The sequence below is a fragment of the Papio anubis genome, chromosome 1 (genome assembly GCF_008728515.1).
Source record: "Papio anubis isolate 15944 chromosome 1, Panubis1.0, whole genome shotgun sequence".
NCBI lineage: Eukaryota > Metazoa > Chordata > Mammalia > Primates > Cercopithecidae > Papio > Papio anubis.
This window is the reverse complement of record NC_044976.1, coordinates 42,013,550-42,038,621: the sequence shown is the minus strand read 5'-3', so window position 1 is coordinate 42,038,621 and position 25,072 is coordinate 42,013,550. Positions and strand designations below refer to the sequence as shown.

The following is a 25,072-nucleotide window of genomic DNA, read 5'->3' as shown; positions in this document are numbered from 1 at the left end:
CTCTATAAGCTTGCTCCTGTTCCTCCTGGGCCTACCCCAGTCTCAAGTTCCAATTCTCCAGGAGGCGGTTTTGGTAGCATGTCATGTCACTACAGAGAAGAAAAGGCCTGCTGAGCAGAGCTCACATCTAGGCAGTGCATGCTGTCAGCTACCTCCTGCCCAGCTCCTGCTTGGGGGAGAGGGGTCATGCCCTGGTTAGATGTGCTGTGGCTCAGGTCGCAGATGGTGGAAGACTTCTGGGTACTGGTCAGTGGGGGCCTGGGGTCTGGAGAATCTGGGAATGTGCAGCACTGAAGCCCCAGCAGGGTCCAGTTGCTCCTCAGGGCCCCAGGTTTGCTATTGTGATAATAGGTCCTGGGGTGATCTCACAGGGGAGCTCCTAGGACAAGTCTTGATGCGTGACCCCAAGTGACTCCCTTAAATCAGCTGTGAAGTGGGCACGGTAATTACGGTCTGTCCTACTTCACAGAGCTGCAAGAGAATCAGCTGCAACAAAAGGGGGGAAAGCTCTGTTGTAAACTGTCGGTGATGCGTAAACCGTGAAGGTCCCTGTAAACAGCTGAGTGCTCACGGGCCTGAGTCCACTCCATGAAGGGTTGTCCCTGAAAAATGTGCACGGAATAGCCTCAGCACGCTTCTAAATGGTAATGGGATAAGGCCAGCAGCAACTGAGGCCAACGATCCCAGGCCAGGTCAGGCAGGGAGGGGAGAGAGCCCAATTATTACTGCAAAGGTGGGATGGTAGAGGCCCCTTAGGTGCCTTCTGGCTCCATCCCAGGAGCTGGACCCTAGGCCCATGACCCTGAGGTCACAACTTCCAGGTGGCAGAAAAAGAAACAAGGAAGTCTTCCTTGGACCTGGGAAAGCAGGAAGAGGAGTGAACATTAGAGCAGATATTAGCCTACAGGGACAAGTACCAAAGGTCAAGTTCATGAAATCATTCACTTGACAAGGGCTCAGAGAAGACCTGTCCTACAGCTGAGCTCACCAAGTGTGATCAGACCCAGGTCCTCCCTGCAAGGCCTAGCTGAGCAGAACTGGAGCCAGATGGTGACAATGTAAAGCAAAGTGAGGTCTGAGGAAGCAGCCAGAGGCTGGGCAGGGTGGAGGCTTTCAAGTGGAGCAGCTGGAAGGTGGGCAGAGGGCCGGAGGTGGGCAAGGACCAAGGACAGGTCAGCACAGCTCTGTGTTAGGATGGTCAAGGGCATAGAAAGGAGAAAGAGCTCCATGAAGCCCTTACCAGAGGCCAGCCCACCAACTCAAGTTTTGACTGCTATTGACTCACTCACTGCTTACTGTAACTCCTTTTCAAACATGAGAAAACTAACACACGAAAAAGTTAAATGACCAACGCCAGAGAGCTGGTAAGTGGTGTAGCCAGGACCCGATGAAACACGGGCAGGTGAAGACCAAGAAGGGCCCTCCAAGCCTTGTTCGGGAGCGTCACTTGACCAGGTAGGCAAGGAGACACCACTGAGGTGGTGAGAGCACAGGAAGGATATGAGCAGCAAACCTGACCTGCAGGACGATGGATTCTCGGGAGGGCCTGGAGGCAGGGAAAGCAGTGTCTGGTGCCTAGGATAGGACTGACGCAGTAGGAGGGGAGAAGGGGGCCAATTTGAGAGCCACAAGGGTGATACATTTGAGAGCTCTCAAATCAAACCAACTTGAGACCCATGTTCCTTAGGTTGGGGGGTGCCACTTACGGAAAGAGGGTATGGCTGTCTGGCAGGAAGGTCACACTCATCACTGGTCATCACTGGTCAGGGAGACCAGAAGGCAGGTTGACTTTTGGATCCAGAGCTCAGGTAAGAGGTTTGGGCTGGAAAGACTGAAGCTAGAGTTGTAGGTGAGGAGATGGCAGTTGGAGCTTTAGGAGGGGTGAGCTCTTCCAGGGCAAGGCTGTGTCCATGGGGCAAGGGTAGGGCTCCTAGGCTCCTTGGTGGAAGGGAAGATGCTGCTGCAGGGAAGGGGTGCTAGGAAGAGGGAAGTCGCAAGAGAGTCCTGGAAGGCTAGGGAAAATGGGAGTGTGGTTGGGAAGGAGGGAGAAATGTTTGCTGCTGCCAAGAGGACAAGGAGGATGGGGTCTGAGTGGCATCCAGTGGAGTGACAGGCAAGGAAGGGGTGGCCCAGGGCCGGGCACCCCAAGCACTATATAAATGCTAGATGAACCAACGTGTGAGAGAGCCTTCCCAGAGCTGCTGCCAGACAAGTCCATGTGGTTCCGTGGAGGGGCCCAGGCCTGCAGGGAGGAGTGTCTGGTTGCTTGGGGAGCCTGCCTGGGGGAACTGTGAGAAAACGCAGAGGAGCCGAACCGTGCTGGCCGCTGTGCTGCGCTGGGCAGCGGCCACAAACACTGCCGGCCGTTTGCTGCCTTGATTATGGCTGTTTTAATTAACTGCGCTACAGCTGCCTCCATCTTGTTGAGTTTTAATTAAATTAAATGAGCTAACACTTCGTGGGCTGTCTCAGGCGGCCGTGGCTGGGGCCAGAATCTTGCCCTGCTGGGAAGCTTGTCTCTCCCTCCTCCTGCAGGTCACCAAGGGGCTGTGAGCCTGGTGGGAATTGATGGGGAGGGGCTGGTATCCCAGGGAGTGGGAGGGCACCTCTGAAGCCTGCAGGCCCCTAAAAGGGGCAAGAGTCATGTCTTCCTTTTCAGCATTGACATCACAGCTGACAGGCAGCAGGGGCTCTGGCCGGCACTGGCCATCCTGCCCGAGGCCCACCATCCCATAGCTAGCAGGAGAGCTTCTGAAGCAAAGACTATTGGTCCAGGCTGTGCTGGCAGCAGATGCAGAATGCAGCCAAGCTGATTCTGAGCCTCTTTTCCCGCCTGCTCTGTTCCCACAAAAACTGAATCAATTATCCTGGCGGGAGCCTCACAGGCAGATCGATCAATGGGGCGACACCTCCTTCCTGCACGATGGCATCCTTGCTCCCAGGGCTCCGAGCTGGCTCAACAGAGACATCCAGAGGAGACAGGTGGCTCTGGTAGTCGAGGGACAACAGCAAGTCCCCTTAGTTACAGGCCCCTGAGGTCCAGCCTTTTGAGGCCTGATGAATCAGGCACCTTTGGCCTCTTTTCCCAGCTAAGCCCTGCCATCTGGGGAAGCAAAGAGAAGCATCATCCAGGCCCTGTCTCAGGCCAGGCTACAGGGGAGGAGGAGGGTGAACATCCATAGAGCACCCGTGAAAAGTCCACCACATTGGCACGTCACATGTGTTGTGAGGGGCAGAACTGGCCCAAGGTCTGGAGTCTGACAATCCCAAGAAGGTAAAGGCACAGCCAACCATGAGCTCTCTTCCCTGGGCCAGGCACACTTGCAGTAAGACCCAGCCCACCCTACTAGGTCCCCTCCGCTCAGCCCTGGAGGCGCCCAGGCCCAAGGGCGTAGGCTGTGCTGGGATCTGGCAAGAGGCCTGTTCTGAGGTCTGAATGGTCACTTGACCCCTGCCCTCTGCTCACCTGAACGCAGCTGCTTGATGCGGCCGTTGCTCGTGGCGGGGTCTACAGGAAGAAAGTCCTTGAACCAAGAAATCTCAGGGTCTGGATTTCCACCTGCGGCGCATAGCATGGTGGCTGTTCGTGCCTTCTCCACCACCTTCAGCTGGGGCCCCATGTCGATGGAAGGGAACCCAGGGGGCAGCTGTTCCTCTGCAGATGAAGAGCAATGTGTGTATTAGGGCTGGCTCTGCCTGCCCCCTATAACCCCTCTGGGGGTAACTTCCCCAACTCCAGGTTGGCCAGGGACCTCAAGACTCCCCTCCCCCATCCTTGACTTCTAAGCAAGAAGTGTACCCCGATTTGAGGAACCAGGGCCATAAGTCTCTTTGGCAGGGTAGAGGCTGCAGCGGGGCCCATCCCTGCCCTGTCAGGGAGTTTCCAGGTCTGAGACGAAACGCCTCAGACTGAAGGCATCAGCACTTATCTCTCCAGGCCCTGAGAAGAACGAGAATCGATGCTCTGCTGGTCACAGCAGAAAGCACTGTATGGATGCTGGGTTGCAGGGGGTGGGGGCTAGTGGGGAGCTCATGCAGCATCCAACAGCCACAGCTCAGCCTGAAGGCCTCTGTGCTGTCCAGCCCCCTCTCCCCTGTCCACACACACAGTGTTCCCTCCATCTGGCCTTCAGCTCTATCACATGGCAGGGCCCCAGGTCACTGCCTGGTCTCTAGCCCTGACCCTGGGCACCCAGCCCTACCAATGATCCCCTTCTAACTCTGATCCTGACCTTGACCTATTCTCTACTTCAGCCTTGACCTTGAGCTTTCTCCCTCACTCAGTCCTGACCCTGGGAGTCACAGTCAGGGCTGCGGACCATGCCTGAGCATGTGGAGGCACAGGAGATAAAAAAGCTCTAAAGACACCAAAAGTTGGTGGGGGTGGGGAAAACTCCCTCCTGGCTGCCTTCTCCCAGCTTGCTAGGGGTTGACGGCACACAGAGGAGTCACTGGCACGGAGTAAGAGGAACAGATGTCAGCAGCAAACCCATTCCCACTGCACATGGGCTCCCATATCAGCCCCGAGGGGCTGTAGGGCAAGGCTATCCACTCTCCAGCCCTTGGAAGCACAAGTCCAGGACAGGCTCAGGACTAGTATAGACCAAATGGGACTCCCACCTTCACCACAAACTAGCTTTAGGGCCTGGTATGTTACTCATTCTGTGTCTGCTTTCATCTGTACACAGGGTTCAAGTGCCCACCTCGTAAGGCCATTGTGAGGTCTGTATCTGATCGTGCATGCAAGGTGTTGCAGAGCATCTGATGCAGAATTCACTCCCAGTGAATATTAGCTGGTATAACTAGTAAGGGCTGAGCCACTGGGGCAGACAGGTACTGAGACTAGAGTCAGGAGCTCCCTTTTCCATCCTAGGCTGGTGAGAGGCCCTTCCCACTAGGACCAAACCACCAAGCGTTTTCAAGGCCTCAGCAGAGCATCTCTCCTATTGTGGATGCCAGGCACACCCAATGTGGGGCAAGGGGAATGTGTGTCCTTTGTCTGTCTCCTGGGGAAGGGGGGGGAGCTGGGCTCATGGTGGGGGAGACCAGCACCACTCTGTACCTCCCTTCCACAAGCCCAGCACAAGATGGGTGTGTGGGAACACATGCCAAGGGAAGTCAGGCTTCTATGCCAGAGTAAAGGCACATGGCACCCTCAGACGTGAAGGTAAAGGCTGGCAGAAACCAGCTTGCCCTAGAGCCTCTTGGAGACCCAGGGGGAGCGACTGGGGGGTGGGTAGAAGAGGGAGTTGGAGGAGCCCCAACAGGCAGGAGCAAGATACCTATATATCTGCTGCCAGACCCCAGGGGACGCTCCCCAAGGCTCCAGCTGCCAGGGGCATCCCAAAGGGACTGTGGCCCATGAGGAGCAGAGGTCTCAGGCTAGGGAGCAGCAGGATTCCCAGCACGGCCTTACCACCCCACCCTTTCCTGGGACCTGGCTGCACGTTTCCCCATCTGCAGCCCTAGAAGTTCTGGATATAAACCCAGTATCTCCTTGGCTGTAAATATGGTCCCACAGTGCCCTTTCAGCTTTGATTTTTAAAAGTAAAATGTTCAACAGTGGCAAGAGAAGGGAAGGAGGACAGAAATGAAGAGGACTGAGATGCACCAGGCAAGGGATCAACCTCCTTTGGCCCATCTGCGGCTTGCTTCCATAGGAAGGCCAGAGGGGGACCAGAGGTGCAGGGTTCACCTCCCCAACACCTGGGGACACTCACGGCTGCTAGGGCCATCCTAGGTGCCCTCCAGAGCACCAGTCTAGTTCTTCCAAGACCTCATTCCTACCTGCCCAGTTCATGGGGAGCACATGGCCACGGCCTGCCAGAGTCAGGGCCCAGGAGTCAGGTGGCCTTCATCTCCACCCGCAGACAGGGAAGGGAAGGGAAGTACAAATGTGTGCAGCCTCGTGTCTTGGAATCTACTCTGAATTCTTTACACGGGGAAGGTCTTTGGGATTTATGCCAAATTAAGGACAATTAATTTTCCTCCCTCAATTATCACGCCCTCAGTGGCTCTGTCCTTGGCTCAGATCATCCCTCAGGCACTGCCTCCAGAGCCTAAAACCAGAATGTGTGGAGAGCTGTCCATAAAACAGCAGGACCCAAAAGCCAGTCCCCTGTGCCAACTAGGCTTCTAGGCAGCACGCAGAAAGCTGCCACTCTGCCACCTGGGAAGGGAATTGGGTCTTACAGGAGGGCTCCAGCCCCTCAGGAGCGACTCACTGCTGCCTCTTCCTTCTCTCCCATCCAGGTGCATCTGGACATTCAATTCACCCAAGTACAGCAGCCCTTTCCTGATGCCCACCATGCACCTGGCCTGGCTGAGCCACTGGGCATCCTGGTGTAAACTGACCTACCAGCCAGACTGGCACACTTACCACCTTCCCCCACAGGCACCCGCAGGAGCTGGGTCTACTGCAGCCTCAACACTCAGGTTGAGGACCTGGGCAACTCCTCAGCTGATGTCACATGATCACTCCAAACCCATCAACAACTGGGAACACTGAGACCCAATTATGAGGGACAGTAAGATCTATGGAGCATTTACTAGGTTCCAGGTACTACGTTAAAATGCTTTACAAAATGACTGAAATCTTTACCAAACCCTTATGAGGTACATGGGCAACCAGGGGCTTAGAGAGATCTAGACATCTAAACACCTGCCCAAGGTCACATAGCTAAATCGGAGGTGGGGCTGGGAGGAGACCGGGTGGTAGGCTCCCAGCTCCAGCGCTCTAGGCATGAACACCCTGCGAGTGAGGGGCCCGGCAGCCCTCCCCCACACCACGCCTCGGCCGGCGGGGCTCAGGCTCCACTGCAGAGCCCCGCACAGCGCCACGGCGTTTGTGTTTATCGCAAAGCGAACCCCAGGGTCCCCCACATGTGGACACTCGCAGGCACGCACCCACGTTCCAACCCCGGAATGCACCAGTCACGCAGAGTCCCCTCAAATCGCATCCTGTTGGCGCCGAGGGGAGGAAGGGCCCCTCCCCGCTCCAGACCAGCCGGTAGCCATGGCGACGGCGGAGCGGCGGGTGCCTCGGCTGAAGGGCTGCGTGTGCCCGAGTCCGTGCAGGCGCGCGCGTCCGCTGTCCGCCCCGGCACCGCCCTTCCCGCCCCCGCCTGGGTGGAGCCTCCGCGCCCCTTCCCAGGCCCCGGCTCCCCAGCTCCAGGGAATCCTCCCATTAGGCTTTCCCGCTTCACCGACGCGGCCCTTCCCTCCACCCGCAACCGGGTACCCCGCACAGTGCGGGGAGGCGCCATCTGCCTCCGCAGCCTCAGCGCCGGGGGCGTCCGCACTACGCATCTCAGGCCATCGCCCGATAAGAGGGTCCCCTGGATGGAAGGAGAAGCCCATGGGGACTTTAGGGGCCTTCAGAGGTACCCAGGAGCCCGACTCCCCATACCATTTGCGGATGATACCTGCATGCATAGGCAGCATGCACAGGCAGCATGCACACACATTCCCTAGGGTCTCCCTGGCTCGCGCAGATCTGTGTGCAAGGTGGGGAGTGTGCACGTGTGTGTGAATGCCTCCTGCACCTAACAGAGCTGGCCTTTAGCCACTGCAGCAATGAGACCTGTCCCCTTCTGTGAAGAGGTTTGGTTGTCCCATGGGGAGAAGACGATGACAAGCCCTTGCGGGGGGAGGGTCGGGGGTCGATGGTGGGAATCTAAGGTTCAGAAGTGGGTGAGAGCTTGGCTAACCTCCCACAGCAGTGTTGGAGCTGATCGGTTTGACTCCACAGCTCACTTGCTATCTTGGTGGCTTCCTGGAGGAGGGAGATTCAAGAACAGGAAACACATGAGCATGGGAGGCAGAAAGCTTTCCAGGGAGGAGGGGAAAACTGCCTTTGTAAAGGCTGTTGGGGGGAGGGTGGTGAGATGACAGTACCAAGGCGAGTCTAGTGGGAGCTGGGGCATGTGTTGGGGTCCTGACAGATGAGCCTAAGATGGGGGTGGAGGCTGCTGAGGCCCCCTACAAAGTACACACAGGTCTCTTTGTCCAGCTCAGCCTTGGACGCCTGAGGGGGAGTCTCTGGGCCAGAGGGAGGGGCTGCACCAGGGAAGCTGACAGATGGAGACGCCTTGCAGGGTCCCGGGGCAGGCAGCACCGTCTGTCAGTATGACCTTCTCACCCGTGTTTACCCAGCTTCGTGGCGTCTCCGTGCAAACGCAGGCACACACCCGCACACACAGACACAGGCTCCCTGGGGTGGCACCGTCTGTGAGCCTGACCGCCTCCCCTAAGCTTGAGTGTTGGGCCTGGCCTCACTCTGCCTCTCAACACACAGACACCGTAGAAACATGCACAGCCAGGAACCCACAGAAATATACATGGAGAAACAGACAGGTGTAAAAATAGAAACCTACATGTGCATGTGGAGGGGCACCTGCAGTGACAAGCACCTGTGGAAACAGACACATGCAAGCAGATCCAGAGGCAGTGCACACAGAGACACGCAAACACACATGTGGAGACATGCAGAGCCAGACGCACCTATGCCAAGACACGTGCGCCTGGAGACACATGCAGGGACGAGACACATGAAGGAACCTCATAGGTGGCAGGAGTGCTGGCTCCCCCTGCCCTCCAGCCTCTTCACAGAAGCCAAGGCCACCTCCAGCAGCTCCATCCTCAGCAAGGCCAGGGCCAGACGCCCCCTAAAAGTCGAAGGCTGCCAGATCTGCATGCTCCCACACCCAGAGAGCCCAGCCCCACCCCCAGGCTTCCAGGCAGTAAGCGGGGCCTGGGGAGCCTTGGGCCCATCTCCCTTCGCAGCTTTGAGTCTCGATTTTCAGCTGTTTTTCCAAGAGCAAACTCCCACCTCTTCCAGCACTCAGATTTCATCAAACTTGGCATCTTAAAAGCCTGTTTTGTTTTTCAATCTGAGCTGTTTGGGGCCTGTTGGCAGGCGCGGCCTCCCCCTCCCAGTCCTATCCCCCCTTCCTCGGGTTTCCCTGGCACCCCACATCACCCTACTCAACCTGGTTGAGGCCTCCCCACCACATGAACCCAGGGGCCATCCCCTGCGCATACACCCAACCCACACTGCAGTTCCAGACTCTGGTCCACACTGAACTCTCCTTCAGTGGCTCCCCAACCTCAGTCCTACTGCAGGGAGACTCTTGTCATCCATTCACTCCCTAGGTTCAGGCCCTGCTTCCAATTACTCTAGACACTGATAGCCTCCCTTTCACTTCTCAGCCCTGTGGCCCGGCTGCACCCTGCTGTCTCCCAACACCAAGGCCAACAATGGCTCCACCGAACTAACTGCTAAGGACACATGCTGGGCCTCTCAGCAGCACCCGGCCCTGCTGACCACTCCTCCTTCACACACTTTTTTCTCTTGATCTTCTTGGCCTCACACACTCCTGGTTTCCCTCCAGTCTCTCAGGAACCTCCTCCCAACACGAAGATTCAGTTCCTGGGGCTCCTTCTGTCCTGGCTCTGGCTCCCTGAGATTTGCTATTTCTCAGCCTGCAAGATTCCAATTCCAGATGTCCCCTGGAGTGCCAGGCAAATGTGTATGAGGCCTCTTTGACACCTCCCCTGGATGCCTGCGCATACCTGGCTCAACAGATTTCTAACTGGACTCACCAACTTGCCTCCTCAAACCTGGTCCTCCTCCAGTACATGAATCTTAGAAATGGCACCCCCACCTACCCAGCCCCAGAGCCAGGAACCTGGAGCCTTGCACCTCCCCAATCCTACAGGTAGCCAGGCAGGCCTCTACTCTTTTTAATCTTCATTTTTTTTTTTTTTTGAGATGGAGTCTCGCTCGGTCGCCTAGGCTGGAGTGTAGCGGTGCCATCTCATCTCACTGCAACCTCTGCCTCCCAGGTTCAAGCAATTCTTATGCCTCAGCCTCCAGAGTAGCTGGGATTACAGGCTCCCGCCACCACACCAAGCTAATTTTTACAGTTTTAGTAGAGATGGGGTTTCACCATGTTGGCCAGGCTGGTCTTGAACTCCTGACCTCAAGTGATCTGCCCACCTTGGCCATCCAAAGTGCTGGGATTATAGGCATGAGCCACCGTTCCCAGCCTCTTTCTAACCTTCTAGTGATCTGTTCCCCTATCTTCCCCTACCCATACCCAGATTTGCGCCAATGCCATCTCTCACCTGGACTGCAACAACCTGTCATTGGTTTCCTACCAGCCCCAACTATGCCACCCACACAGACCTTTCTGAAGCTTAAGTTTAATCATGTCATTCCTCTGATTAAAATTTGGCCAGGAGCAGTGCCTCATGCCTGTAATCCCAGCACTCTGGGAGGCCAAGACGCGCGAATCACTTGAGGTCAGGAGTTCAAGACCAGCCTGGCCAACATGTTTCGTGAAACCCCATCTCTACTAAGAATACAAAAAATTAGCCGGGCGTGGTGGCGCATGCCTGTAATCCCAAGCTATTTGGGAGGCTGACACATGAGAATCACTTGAACCCTGGAGGCGGAGGTTGCAGTGAGCCGAGATCACGCCACTGCACTCCAGCCTGGGTGACAGAGCGAGACTCCATCTCAAAAAAAAAGTCCTCTCAGGGCCAGGCATGGTGGCTCATGCCTATAATCCCAGCACTTTGGGAGGCTGAGGTGGGTGGATCACAAGGTCAGGAGATCGAGACCATCCTGGCTAACATGGTGAAACCCCATCTCTACTAAAAATAACAAAAAATTAGCCAGGTGTGGTGGCGCATGCCGGTAGTTCCAGGTGCTTGGAAGGCTGAGGCAGAAGAATCGTCTGAACCCGGGAGGCAGAGGTTGCAGTGAGCTGAGATTGTGCCACTGCACTCCAGAGTCTGGGCGACAGAGTGAGACACCGTCTAAAAAAAAAAAAAAAGCCGGGCGCGGTGGCTCAAGCCTGTAATCCCAGCACTTTGGGAGGCAGAGAAGGGCGGATCACGAGGTCAGGAGATCGAGACCATCCTGGCTAACACGGTGAAACCCCGTCTCTACTAAAAAATACAAAAAACTAGCCGGGCGAGGTGGTGGGCGCCTGTAGTCCCAGCTACTCGGGAGGCTGAGGCGGGAGAATGGCGTGAACCTGGGAGGCGGAGCTTGCAGTGAGCTGAGATCCGGCCACGGCACTCCAGCCTGGGCGACAGAGCAAGACTCCGTCTCAAAAAAAAAAAAAAAAAAAAAAAGTCCTCTCTCCCCAGCAAGCAAACCAGTGGGAGGGAGCACCTTACCAAGGATGGAGAACGTGCACGCACAGGGCATTTGGGCATTTAAACCTCCATCTTGGTGAGCCTCTTCCCAGAGCCACTGGCTCCACTGTGGTCATGAGGCTAGGGAACACGCACAGTAGGCCTTGCAAGTACCCGTGACTATAGGGACAGGGGGTCAGGCTGGGCACAGGGGAAGTGCCCAGTGTCCACGGCTAACAGAAGAGGCAGGGGTACCACCTGCTAAACAGGAGCATCCATTCAGAAGGGAGTCCACTTGGGCACTTGAAGACAGATCACAGCTAATAAAAACAGGAGAGTCCAGGTACCAAGAAACCCAGGGTCTGACCTTTAAGGCCCTCCCGGCAGTGCCTACTTACTTAATACCTCTCCCATCCCCATGCCTGGGGCCTAGAACCTCCAGGAAATGGTTGTAGAACCTCATGTCTGCGTGGATTTGAAATCTACTGTGGTCACGGGGGTGGAAGGACAGGTCACAGAGGACCACAGCAGCTGGACCAGGGGTATATAGGTCATGCCTCAGTTGTTAAGGGAGGGGTAGAAGCTGGCTTGGGTTCCAGGTTCTGGGGCCATTTCTACATCCTCTGTGCTGCAAATCAGGTAGGTGACAGGCCCAGCTTCTGCCAAAGCAGACTGTTACCCCAGACACACATGCAGACAATAGAAAGGGATCACATCTTGCCACTTGGGAAGCCATCTCGTGCCTGCAATAGCCCTTTACCCAAACTCCTCAGCCATCAAAGTCAGGCCTGGGCCAAGTCATTCCACCATGGGTGGGAGGAATATACAGGTTTGGAGCAGGGCAGGAGGTGGAGCAGAGAAAGATGACTCCTTGAGGAAACACACATGCACCCATCTTGCAAATGGAAGCTCCCTCGCCAGCTCTGCTCCAGTTCCAGCCCAGCCCAGGATACCTCAGGACAGGGTCAAACGTCTATCATTGGCCCTCTGTCTCTAGAGCTGTTTCCAAAAGGACTGTGCTGGGGAGTGGTCAGGGGGTATTTCAAGAGGTCCTTCATCATCCTCCGATCCCCGGAGCCAGCCAGGGTCAGAGCTCCTGCAGAACCCACAGGTCCAAGCTCAGCACAGCACTGATTTGCCCCCAACCTGGTCACTACTTCATGTGCCTGACAGCCCTTCCCCAGAGCCTGCTCCAAGGTTGGCAACACCAGGCACTCCATCCAGACACCTGGATTCCCTGGCCCGCATGGCATAGGTGGTATGGTCCTGGCCGGTGGGCACACTGAGGCCGGGTGGGAACAGACAGAAGGGATTATGGGCTTGGTGGGGTAGGAGAGGGAGAGTAAAGTGTCCCAAGACCTCCTGCAGGCAGGCCTGGGCGGGATCCCTATCTGGTGCACCCCACCTCCTCGCCTGGCTACAGAGGAGATGCTGAGGGACCACCGCAGGTGCTGAGAACAGCTAAGCCAGACCATTCTGGCCACATCCAACTCTGTCCAGCTTCCTGGCTGACCAACAGCTCCAAACAGGGATCCTGCGGGGTCCCAGAGACAATGAGCCCAGACACAGCATCTCTGACCTCCTGCCAGTGCCAGACTGACCCCACCACACTTCAGTTCAGGCTGCCTGCTGCCCACTCCTGCTGCTGCCCACACAGCTTGTAAGGCACACACCACCTGCTGTTCACTCCCACCCCCCACACACTGCCTGAGGCACACCTACACACACAGCCTGCTGCACGTCACATGGCACACACACTGCTATCCACATGGCACACACACTGCCTGCTGCACACCACCTGCTGTACACACCACACACATGCACATTGTCTGACATCCACACACACTATGTGCTGCATGTACAAGCACACAGTCTGCTGCACACCACCTGCTATACACACCAAACACATGCACAAGCATTGACATCCATACACATACACTATGCGCTGCATGTACAAGCACACAGTCTGCTGTACACCACCTGCTGTACACACCACACACCACCTGCTGTACACACCACACATGGCCTGCTGCACAAATATACTGCCTGTTGCGCATGTACACACACGCAGCCTGCTGCACACACATACGCTGCCTGAGGTATACACACATAGCCTGCTGCACACCACCTGCTGTACACACCACACAGCCTGCTGCACGCACACACACGCACTGCCCACTGCATACCACCTACTGTACACACACACACACACACACACAGAGCCTGCTGCACACCACCTGATGTACATACCATGCACACTGCTTGCTGTACACTCCTGCAAACTACCTGCTGCGTGCACACACACACACACACAGCCTGCTACACACCACCTGCTAGACACACACACATAAACATACCGCCTGCTGCACACCACCTGCTGCACACCCCACAAACTACTCGCTGCACATAAACACACACACACACACACACCCCCCACACACTGCCTGATAAAGATACTGCCTGCTGCACACCACCTGCTGTACACACACACACAGAGCCTGATACATATACACAGCCTGCTGCACACCACCTGCTGTGCACCAAACTACTCGCTGCATGCTGCACATAAACACACACCATACACTGCCTGATACACACACACTGCCTGCTGCACACCACCTGCTGTACACACACACACACACACACACAGCTACACAAACACAGCTTACTGCACACCTGTTGCACACCCTTGCTGCACATAAACACGCATACACTGCCTGATATAAACACAGGTAGCCTGCAGCACAGCACACTGCACGCATATATTGCCTGATACACACAAACACACACGCTGCCTACTGCCTCCACCACCTGATGCATACCCCTTGTATATACATAGCCCATAAGATACTCACTACGTGCTTACATACCACACCCACGCACTGCCTGATGCACACAAACACTGTGTGCTGCACACACTGCCCATAAAGCATGCAGTACCTCCTGCACACACTGCCCCTTCCCCACTGCCTGAAGCTCACGTGTGCACTGACTACTGCACACCCCGTTCTGTGCACACAGCTTGCAAGGCAGCACCCCTGCTGTATACACTGCACCACACACTTCACACACATACTGCCTTAAACATGGAACACAGAGCACCCACACCACACAAAGAGTGCACGTTATCTGCCCTATCAATGACCCCAAGACAAACAATGCTACCTGTACTCAGACCCCAAGACAAACTAGCTACCTTGGAGCTAGGCCCCCCCAGGACAAGTCCAAAACAGCTCATCTCTCCTCCACAGTCTCTTTCTTCTCCCTGCCTCCTTGTCCCTCCCAGAACCTACCCAAAATCATCAGTGCCCTCCCCACACCACTAAATGTCTGGCGGCCTCCTGGGCTTTCCCAGCCAGTCCTTCCAGGCCTGAAACCCGCGGCCCCAGGTGAATCCATGACTTACAGACTGAGCTCCAAGACCTTCACTGCCCCCCATCCTCCTGGGGGGAAAGGCCAGGAATCCAGGCCTGCCTCCCTCCCCTCCCCCAGGGCTCCCCCTCCCTGGTGAGGGAAAATGTCAGATTCCCTGTCTCAGTGGCGGCAGCGGGCGGGCGGGTTGGAGGGGGAGTGATTCAGCCGCCGCCTCAAGAGTGCGGAGCGAGAAGAGCTTTTCCTGCCATTACCCGGCGAGGGAGAGGCTGGCGCGCTAATGGCTTCAATTACCACTCAGACAGGAACGCTGGGCGGCGGGCCCCACGCTCATCACAGCCAGGACGGGCTCACCCCGGCCAGCTTGTGCTGGGCACCTCCACCTCATATGCAGCCCTGGCAGGGGTGTCGAGGGGAGGCCACACTGGGAATGACAATCCTGCTCAGAAGCGGGGTGCAAAAGGCACGGCTATGGGGAATGAGTGGGGGGCACTCCCATGGGCTGTGGTGGGAGTGGCCCTAGCCAGAGCAGTTGGGCCTGGTGTGACATGAGGCAAAGGCAGAGGCCACAGAACAGACTGCAGGCCTGGACTCCTTTTTGGAGGCACACTGATCTTCACCTGAGCCATTTCACCCTGGACAGCCCTCAGCCACTCTCCAAGGAGCCCAGCTCACAGGCAGAGCTGTATGCAACTCAGGAAGGGGGCTGGACTCTTACTTCTCAGATCCCAACCAGCTCCGTCCCCTCCCCAGGCCTCCTCGGACCCTGTGGTGGTCTCCCAAGAATGGCCCTGGCTCCTGCCGGCCCCATCCCAGTCTAGCCATCCTTTCACCCAGTTCCTGCAGGCACCCAGCTTGGAGAGGGGTGGGGTGAGGCGGGGCGGGGTGGCGGGTGTTCACCCTCTGGCTCTCCCCCAGCACACCTTTCTGTCAAGCCCAATGCTGGTCAAGGTTACACAGACCAACAGGATAAGTCAGCATTTTGTCTTCCTGGTGCTGTGTTTCAGAAGCAGGAGGGGCTCACTCAGGCCCACAGCTCCACACCCTTCCCTGGAACATGGACAGGGTCTGGGTACTTGTGCCACACTCTCCCCAGCCTCATCAGACACATCTCACACCCCAGAAGTACAAACATATACTGCCCGCCCCTGTAAAGAAACCAAACAGAGACACCTCCTGCAGAGACACCTCCTGCCAGTCCCTTTTTTTTTTTTTTTTGAGATAGAGTCTCCTGTCGCCCAGGCTGGAGTGCAGTGGTGCAATCTCAGCTCACTGCAACCTCCTCCTCCTGGGTTCAAGCAATTCTCCTGCCTCAGCCTCCCAAGTAGCTGGGACTATAGGCGTGCACCACCACGCCCAGTTAATTTTGTATTTTTTGGTAGAGACGGGGTTTTGTCATGTTGGCCAGGCTGGTCTGGAACTCCTGACCTCAAGTGATGTGCAGGCCTCTGCCTCCCAAAGTGCTGGGATTACAGGCGTGAGCCACCGCACCCCGCCCCTGCTGTCAGTCTGAGTCGGTTCTCCTCACCCCAGGCCTGAAAGACCACCTCCATCCTCCTCAACCCTTTAAAAGATAAGGCTGCCCAGGGCAGTGGCAGAGGTAAGAGGGCTCCTGACACAGCACCTAGGGCTTAGGCACTTTTGAAGGACTTCTCTTTCAACACTAACAAGGAGGCCCTGTTCCCCAATCTGAGAGCCTGAAAAGAAGCCCTCTGGGGTATCTGGTCCTTCAGCTGCCTACCAAATGCCAGGGCAGGGCAGACGGCTCCCTGCTAGGACAAATGCCAACAGGAGGACTGGGCAGTGTTGAAATACTTGCCCCAGGTCATAAGTGGGGAAACTGAGGTCAGCAGTGGCAGGGAGGAGCCTGAGAACTCAGCAATCAGTGATGCTGGTCCAGGACCTGTTCTCTGAGTTCCTACTGCACAGGTAAGTCCCCCCATGGGAGTAGACAGTGGGGCTGCACCACCCGGATGATGCCAGGCAGCACGGAGGAAAACCACCTTCAGCTCACATGGTGAGGCCTCAAGATGTACAGCTTCCAGCCCCACAGCAACCACCACCACCCTCCTGGGAAGTGCTTCATACAGAGCATTCAATCTTCCAAACCAGCTTGGATGGTAGGCATTATATCCATTTACAGATGGAGCAAATGAGGCTCAGAGGCATAGTTACTAACCCAAAGACACACGGGAAGTGAGTGGTACAGAGTCTTAACCACTGTCCGCCATGGATCCTCTAAGCTTACAGAGCCCATGGACTCACACGAGACACAGATGCAAAAGAGTAACTGGCCGTGGGCATGGTAGCTCATGTAAGCCCGACACTTTGGGAGGCCGTGGTGGGTGGATCACGAGGTCAGGAGTTCGAGACCAGCCTGGCCAACATGGTGAAACCCCCTACAAAAAATACAAACATTAGCTGGGCGTGGTGGTGCCCACCTGTAGTCCCAGCTACTGGAAAGGCTGAGGCAAGAGAATCACTTGAACCCGGGAGGCAGAGGTTGCAGTGAGCCGAGATCGCCACTGCACTCCAGTCTGGCAACAGAGACTCCGTCTCAAAAAACAAACAAACAAAAAAAACAAAAACCAAACAACAACAACAACAACAAAAAGAGTAAACCGAATGAGATGTGGGTGTGAACAGATAAAGTCATGCCGTAAAAATGGCCAATGTGAAAAGATGTTCAGCTGTTCTTGTAATCAAAGATATGCAAATTAAAATGAGATGCCACTTTTTGCCTATTAAGTTGGCAAAAAATTTTCTGATGATAATTCCCAACACTGGGGAAGATGTGCAGGAAAGAGGTACTCTTCTGCCCTGCTTGGCAGGAGTATGAACTGACACAATCTTCTGGAAATATGGAAAGGCTTAAAAATGCATGTGCCCTTTGACTCAGCAATTCCACTTCCATGAATCTAGAATAAGGAAATAATCAGGAAGGCGAACATATCCATCTACAATGATGTGTATGGCACCTTATTTATAGAAACAAAAAACTGAGAACAACGTATGTGTCCAACAATAAGGGAATGGCTAAATAAATTAGGGTACTTCCATGTGACAGCTTACCCATAGCCATTAAGGATAATGATACAGGCCGGACACGGTGGCTCGCACCTGTAATCCCAGCTCTTTGGGAGGCCAAGGTGGGCGGATCACGAGGTCAGGAATTCAAGACCAGCCTGACCAATATGGTGAAACCTCATCTCTACTAAAAATACAAAAATTAGCTGGGCATGGTGGTGCACGCCTGTAGTCCCAGTTACTCGGGAGGCTGAGTCAGAAGAATTGCTTGAACCCAGGAGGTGGAGGTTGCAGTGAGCCAAGATGGCACCAATGCACTCCAGAGCGAGACTCTGCCTCAAAAAAAAAAAAAAAAAAGGATTAATGATAAAGAAGAATATTTAATGACAAGAAAAATGACATATATGTATATATATATTTTTAAGCAGTCTACAAATCATCAGATAGTATGTGGTCCCATTTCTGTTCACACACACACATATGTGTGTGTGTATATATATATGCACAGAAAATAGACCATGAGCAAATAACCAAATGTTATTAGTAGAGGTAGAGAGACATTTTAATTTTTCCCTCTGTGCTATTCTATACTTTTCAATTCTTCAAAAAGGAACAGGTATCGACATCACATTTAAAAAAAGAAAGCAACAATTGGCCAGGTGCAATGGCTCACACCTATAATCCCAGCACTTTGGGAGGTTGAGGCAGGCGGATCACCTGAGGTCAGGAGTTGAAGACCAGCCTGACCACATCTCTACTAATACTACAAAATTAGCCGGGCATGGTGGTGCATGCCTGTAATCCCAGCTACTTGGGAGGCTGAGGCAGGAGAATCACTTGAACCCAGAAGGCAGAGGTTGCAATGAGCTGAGATCACACCATTGCATTCCAGCCTGGGCAACAAGAGTGAGACTGTGTCTCAAAAAAAAAAAAAGAAAAAAAAGAAAGCAACAATCGATGCTGTATTTTGAAAATACAAATTCAGACTGATGAATCCGTTGTGGCTGGGGTCTGATCATGTCACCCCCGCCTTGTTTGTGGCTTCCTATGTCCCTAGGAGAGTGTTCATTTCTCAGCCAGAGCCTGTGTAATCTGCCCTCCAAACCTCTCCAGACTCATGCTGAATTGCTTTCCCCTTTTTCCTGTGCTCTCTAGCTCCCCCTCTGCCCTCCAGAAAACCCAAACTGAACTACTCAGAGCTCTCTGAAAGCTCCATTCTCTCTTGCTTCTGGGCCTGGGCACCTGCCTAACTGCCAGCCGCCACCCCCAACTCCCACCTGTCCTCAAGACTTGGCTTAGACACAGCTCTCTTCTCCTCGAGGCTCAGAGGACTTCAAGGTGATCCAGGGAATGCTTGTGAATGCATGGAGAAGCCACCAAGTGAGAGAAGACACTAAAATCCACGGACACAGCCCCAAGCCTCAGCTCACAGGGGCAACAAGAAACACACCTGACACCTACGGCCAGGCTCCACATGGAAATCAGGTTCACTGCCACAGCCACAGCCATAACCACATAACCCAAGGGATACACAGCTGCGGCTCCACATCTCGAGTCAGACCCCAGACCCCACCCAAGCGACAACCCAGCTCAGCAGTAGAATACAAATGCATCATGCCCCACATGGCTGGCCTCAGCATAAGCCACACAATCCAGGTCAGATCCAATGACTATCACTGTCCACCACTGACTTTCACCGACCCCAAGGTGGCCAGTCCTCCTTTCCGCCAAATGCACATGGGCCCAGGGTAGGATCAGGGCTGGCTGGCTCTTCCCGCACCTCAGCCCGGCAGCCCACTGTGCCACATGTCTCCCTAGCACGTACCTTCGAGCACTGAGAGCTTGGCACTAGTGTTGATCTCACCCAGGCTGTTAGTAGCTGTACACTCATAGATGGCTTCATCTCGCTGCACCCGCAATGGCTGGATCCGAAGCACTGACCCTGCCCCATCATCAAACTCAATGACCTGTCAAGGGGACAGACATGGGGTCACAGCCTACTCAGGACACAGGAGCCTGCTCAGGGTCAGTTGTCCTCCCACCTTCAAAAGGTCCATGGGGAGGGAGACTGAAAGGAGAGAGTGTGGGCAGACCCTCAGCCCTGCCTACCCCTTCCCACCACAGACGCACCTCGAAGCGCTGGGAGCTGACTTTCTTCCCCTTCTTCATCCATGTGATGCGTGGCTTGGGTTCTCCTGTGGCTTGGCACACGAAGGAGGCTACCCCTCCTGACAACCCAGTCTGGTCCTCAGGGACTTTAATGAAGACAGGTTTGCCTGGAAGAGATGGAGACACCAAGTCACCACGGCACAGTCACTACAGGAATGGCCAGTGAGGCAGGTGGCAGTCATGGGAGCAGAGAGAAAGACCTACAAAGAAAACACGGACACCTCACCTTTATGCAGCGCTTAGTATGTGCCAGGCACTGTTCAGAGAGCTTAACATTTTTTAACTCTGTTAAGCATATGAGGTGGGTGCTATAACTGCTATCTGTTTCTAGAGGCCCGGAGAGGTTAAGGGATTTGTCCAATATGACACAGCTGGTAAGTGGTAGAGCTAAGATCCGAATCCAGGTGTTCGGAGTCTGGAGTTCACACTACCACTGCACCCTTCCGTTGCCCTCCCCACATCAATTCCAAGCTCCAGGAAAAAGGCGTGCTGGAGAGCTTCTGGGAAGAGCTCCAGCTCTCCCAGAGAGTTGTCCCTCCCCCTGCTCTCCATCTCAGTGATGGCACCACCATCCACCCCGGGGCTCCAGCCAGGAACGGTGACTCCTCCCTCTCTCCCAGCCCCCACATACCAGCAGCAGTCCCCAAGGCCTAGACAGTCCAGTTCCTAAGTATCTCTGGATGTCTTCCCAGGTGAATGCTTTCCTGTAAATCTGCCTCTCCCATCCCTCCCCCACTGACTTGGTTACTGCCTTCTGACAGTCTCCTCAAGGTGTCCACAGGGAGGCAGAGGGAGGAAAAGAAAGGTGGGGGCTCGGCCGGGCGCGGTGGCTCACGCCTGTAATCCCAGCACTTTGGGAGGCCGAGGCGGGCGGATCACGAGGTCAGGAGATCGAGACCATCCTGGCAAACACGGTGAAACCCCGTCTCTACTGAAAACACGAAAAAATTAGCCAGGCGTGGTGGCGGGCGCCTGTAGTCCCAGCTTCTAGGGAGGCTGAGGCAGGAGAATGGTGTTAACCCGGGAGGCGGCGGAGCTTGCAGTGAGCAGAGATCGCGCCACTGCACTCCAGCCTGGGTGACAAAGCGAGACTCAAAAAAAAAAAAAAAAAGAAAGGTGGGGCCTCAGACATGGCACTGCCACACCCTTATCACCTCAGTACACATACCAGGGCCAACCTGCAGCCCCTATCCCTAAGAATTCCATCACCTAGGGTCATGAACCCAGAGAAGCCCAACCCATTTGCTACAATCTTGTAGCAATAACTCGTTAATCTTGACAGCTGATCCGTTTCCTATTAATCAGGCCAATGAACAGCTCCAAAAAGGGCTAGTGCCGTGAGAAATGACCTTTTAGACCACCTGTTCGGTCCCCAGGAGCCCAGGCCCAGCCTGGCACCTGGCACAGAAACGTGTGCAATGATCACAATCCTTTGCCAAGCACCCACTCTGCACCAGGTTCTTTATCTTTAGTCCTTCATTGCTATTATCCCCAGTTTGCAGGCTCAGAGGAGTCAAGTCACTTGTCCAAGATCACATGCCAATGAGGGGCACATCTGGGACCTGAATCCAGGCATGTTTGACTGTAAAACACCTGGTACGAAACAGTTCACACAAGACTGTCAGGGACCTTGACAAGAACAGAGTCAGTGGAGTGGTGGGTGGGGGGCCAAAGCCAGACCAAAGATGGCCAAAGAATGACTGGGAGGTGATGAGGGAGAGAGGGAAGTACAGGTGACTATACAGCCGGCAGCTGGAAAGGATGAGGGGGGAAGGGAGGTTTGTGAATTTTTGTTTTTCTTTTTTTCTTGAAGACAGATACGAAAGGCAATGTTTAAATACTGATGGGAGCCAGCAGAGATGGAGAAGGTGTTGATCCAGCAGAGAAGGGTCAGCAGATGGGGCAGAGTCTCCAAGGAGGAGAGGGTCTATGGGAGCGAGGTAGGGAGTAGCAGCTGCAGGTACCAGCAGGGAAGGAACTTTTCAGAACTCCAGGGGCCAGGGGCTCTGGGGGTTTTATGTAATTATTATGCAAGTCACTCACCATCTCTGAGCCTCTGTTTTCCCATCTCCAAAATAGCGACACAGGATTCTGTCATAGATGGAATGTCTGTAAACTGCTTTACGTGGTGGGCCTTCCATGAGTGAGGCCATCATTCGTATCAACATTATCAGTCTCACAGCAATCCCATAAGGTAGGTAGTATTATTATCCCCATTTAAGAGGTGGGGAAATAGAGGCTCAGAGGGTGAAATGACTGGCAAGTCAGAGGGATGCAGGCGTGGAGCCAGGCTTTGATCCAGCCTTCTGACTCCTAAGCTCGCCTATAGCCTTCCCTGGAGGGAGACCTTGGGACTGACTATGTTCTTAGAGTGCCTAGGGCAGGCTTGGGCAGCCAGCCTCGCTCAGCGAGGCTGTAGCGGCTAGAAAGACAAGGAGACACCTCAGAAGGTCCAGAACCCCCCAGCGTGCCTTGCCCTTCCCGAATGCCATGTGAATGAGGCGCCAGGCTCTCCCAACTGCAGCTGTCTGCAAAGTTGGCCCCTGTTGCTCCTTCCAGACAGGTGCTTTCAGACATGACTCTCCTGCTCAGGCTCCACTGGGGGTGTCTCCTGTCCCCCACCCCCATACCGCGCACTCTTCCCCCACACTTGAAGCCCTCCACAGAGCAGCTCAGGGTTCTCCATCTGCGCTGCCACACCCTAGTCCAGATACCACCTTCCCTTGACTGGCACCCCATTGGCCTAACACGCGGGAGGCCCTGCCTCCAGGCTTGCCCCATGCCTCCCGTCTGTTCTCTACTTAGTGTCCACAGTGAGCTGACAGACTCCCCCGACACCCAGCCCCATCAGAACCCTCCAAAGGCCCCCGAATCACTCTCAAAACAAAACACCTATTATGGCAGACAAAGCCTCCGGGTCTGACCGAGCTGCTCTCCCCAGAGCCCCAGCTTTGACTCCTCTAAAGAAGCAATGTCATGTTCCCTGCAGCCACAGGGCCTTTGCATAAGCTGCTGCTTCTGCCAACCTCCACTGTACCCTCTAACTTCCATTCATCCTCTGCTCTCCATTTGAATATCACTGCCTTCTCCAGTCCCCCTGCCCCCAACCCATGTGCCCAGTTCCTGGTTTGAAATTCGAGGGTAACTCCCTTGCCTCCCACAGCACTGCTCCTAGCTTATTACCTACCTGCTGAGCTTATAACTTTCACTCACGGTTTATTAGGCACACGTGTGAGGCTATTACTTTTCCACATTTTTGGTGTTTGATTAATGGCTGCTTCCCCTCCTAGAACATAACCCTGGGCAGGTCAGAGAGCATGCCTGTCTGGTTTCCTGTCCCAGTGTCTGACCCAGTTCCTGGCACCCAGGGGTGGAGAATGAAAGAAGGACCGAACTGAGAAACTGAGGAGGATGAGGACTGCGGCCCCTGCTGCACCACGGGAGAGAAACCCGGGGAAAAAGTGCCCCTCCAGCTCCTGCCGGGACCTGCAGCGGCAGAAACCGGGCGCTGGAACCTGCTGAACCGGAATGGCCGGGCGAGTGGGCCTGGGGGCGGGGCGGGGCGGGGCCTCAGCTCCAAACAAAGAAGCAGAGAGGAGACGCCGGGGAGGAGATCCAGGTGTAGGTCACCGGCGGCCTGGAAGGAGGAGGGCCCGAGAGCCGTGGGAGGCTGGGCTGTGCCCAAGGCCTGGGGCTATCGAGGAGGCAGAACAACTCCCCTCCCTTGGAGGCTGGAGAGGAGCCTGCACCCTGCCCGCCTACCCAACAGACTCGGCCAGGCTGGCCCAGTGCAGCCCCGGGGACCAGACAGGCAGGCCCCGCCCCTCGACCAGGCCTCGCCCTCCGCTTCCCTCCAATCCACCTCCACCCGCAGGACACAGCACCGGAGACAAGGCGTTGCCCCTTTCGTTGAGCAGAGAATCTTCGGGGAGCTCAGATCTAACCACACCTCCTCTCAGCTACCAACGGGCCTGACGTTCCTCTCTCCACTCCCCTCTGAAATGTGGTCCTCCCAAGCTCTCAGGCTCACCTTTCTTTAGTCTTTTTTTTTTTTTTTTTTTGAGATGGGGACCTCACTTTGTCACCTAGGTTGGAGTGCAGTGGCACAATCAGCTCACTGTAACCTCCGCCTCCATCTCCTGGGCTCAAGCGATCCTCCCACCTCAGCCTCCCGAGTAGCTGGGACCACAGGTGCACACCACCATGCCTGGCTAATTTTTTGTATTTTTGGTACAGACAGGGTTTCACCACGTTGCCCAGGCTGGTCTCAAACTCCTGAGCTCTGGCGATCCACCTGCCTTGGCCTCCCAAAGTGTTGGGATTACCGGCGTGAGCCACCACACCCGGCTTCTTTACTTTTTCAACAAGTATTTTTTGATCACCTACTATAGTATAGGCCCAGCACTGTGCAGAGCACAGAGCTTGGACCCACCACCCAGGCTACCCTGACAGGCCAGGTCCTCGGGCTCCTCCCTGCCTTTGAGCGTGCCCAGCCCAGCCCCTCTCTCATGTCCCACCTGACCAAGCTGCTGCAGGAGCCTGCTCTGTGTCCCATGGCCTGAGGCGCCCGGGGCTTCCCATCCCAGCACTGACCAGATCCCACAGTGTCAGGTCCCCAGGCAGGCAGCAAACCAAGCTACTTTGACTACTCTGCCCAGTGCCTGACCCACAGCTGGTGTTCAGGGAGATCTGAACACAACTTCTGAGGCTGGGTCAACAGGGTGCCACCAGAACACACCAGGAGGGCCTTTCTGCCAGTTACCCACTGCCACCTGGCCTGACACCCCACGAGAGCATGCCCCCTCCCCGACACACACAGCCTCACAGCCCTTTCAGCTCAGCTCCCGGGGTATGCACGGCAACATTCTCGGGCCACCAAACCCATGCAGGGTAGGAGGAAGTGGCCTAAGAAAGGAATAAGTGGAACTGGCTGGAAGAGGGCGGCTGCAACCACCTCCCAGGGAGGTTGTAGGGGTCCAGCCCCAGGGACAGTCAAACTGGGCCACCATCAAGGCTCTTCTATAGAGAGACTGACTGCTATTTTGTGCCTTTCCCATGGAGTACACATACACACGTACACAAAGGGAACACGGAGGCAGGGCTGTGAGGGCCAGCGAGGGCAGGGCAGGGAGCTTCTGGAGAGGCAGATCTCCCCGGCTCTGAGCAGCTTAGGCGGGGACTCAGTGAGCTCCTCTGACTGCTCCTGGTGCCCCCTGGAGCCCACTCAGAGACAAGCCTGGTTCCCAGGGACACAGCAAGAGCCCCAGGTCACGGCCTCAGATAAGGGGAATACATACTAGGTTCCAGGCACCTTGTCCACGTGACCTCAGTTAACCTTTCCAGGTAGGCGTGATTA

At 55.3% G+C, this 25,072-nt stretch overlaps 1 protein-coding gene across 1 annotated transcript in view; it reads right to left on the bottom strand.

The window, feature by feature from the left end:
* The window catches only part of PTPRF (protein tyrosine phosphatase receptor type F), a 93,016-nt gene that overhangs the window by 50,329 nt on the left and 17,615 nt on the right, over positions 1-25,072 (bottom strand). Inside the window, exons 4-6 of the mRNA XM_031664500.1 lie at positions 19,678-19,823; positions 19,373-19,514; positions 3,467-3,655 (exon numbers count right to left, since the gene is read on the bottom strand). Coding sequence (XP_031520360.1) covers positions 3,467-3,655; positions 19,373-19,514; positions 19,678-19,823 — 477 coding nt within the window. The remainder of the gene's footprint in view (positions 1-3,466; positions 3,656-19,372; positions 19,515-19,677; positions 19,824-25,072) is intronic.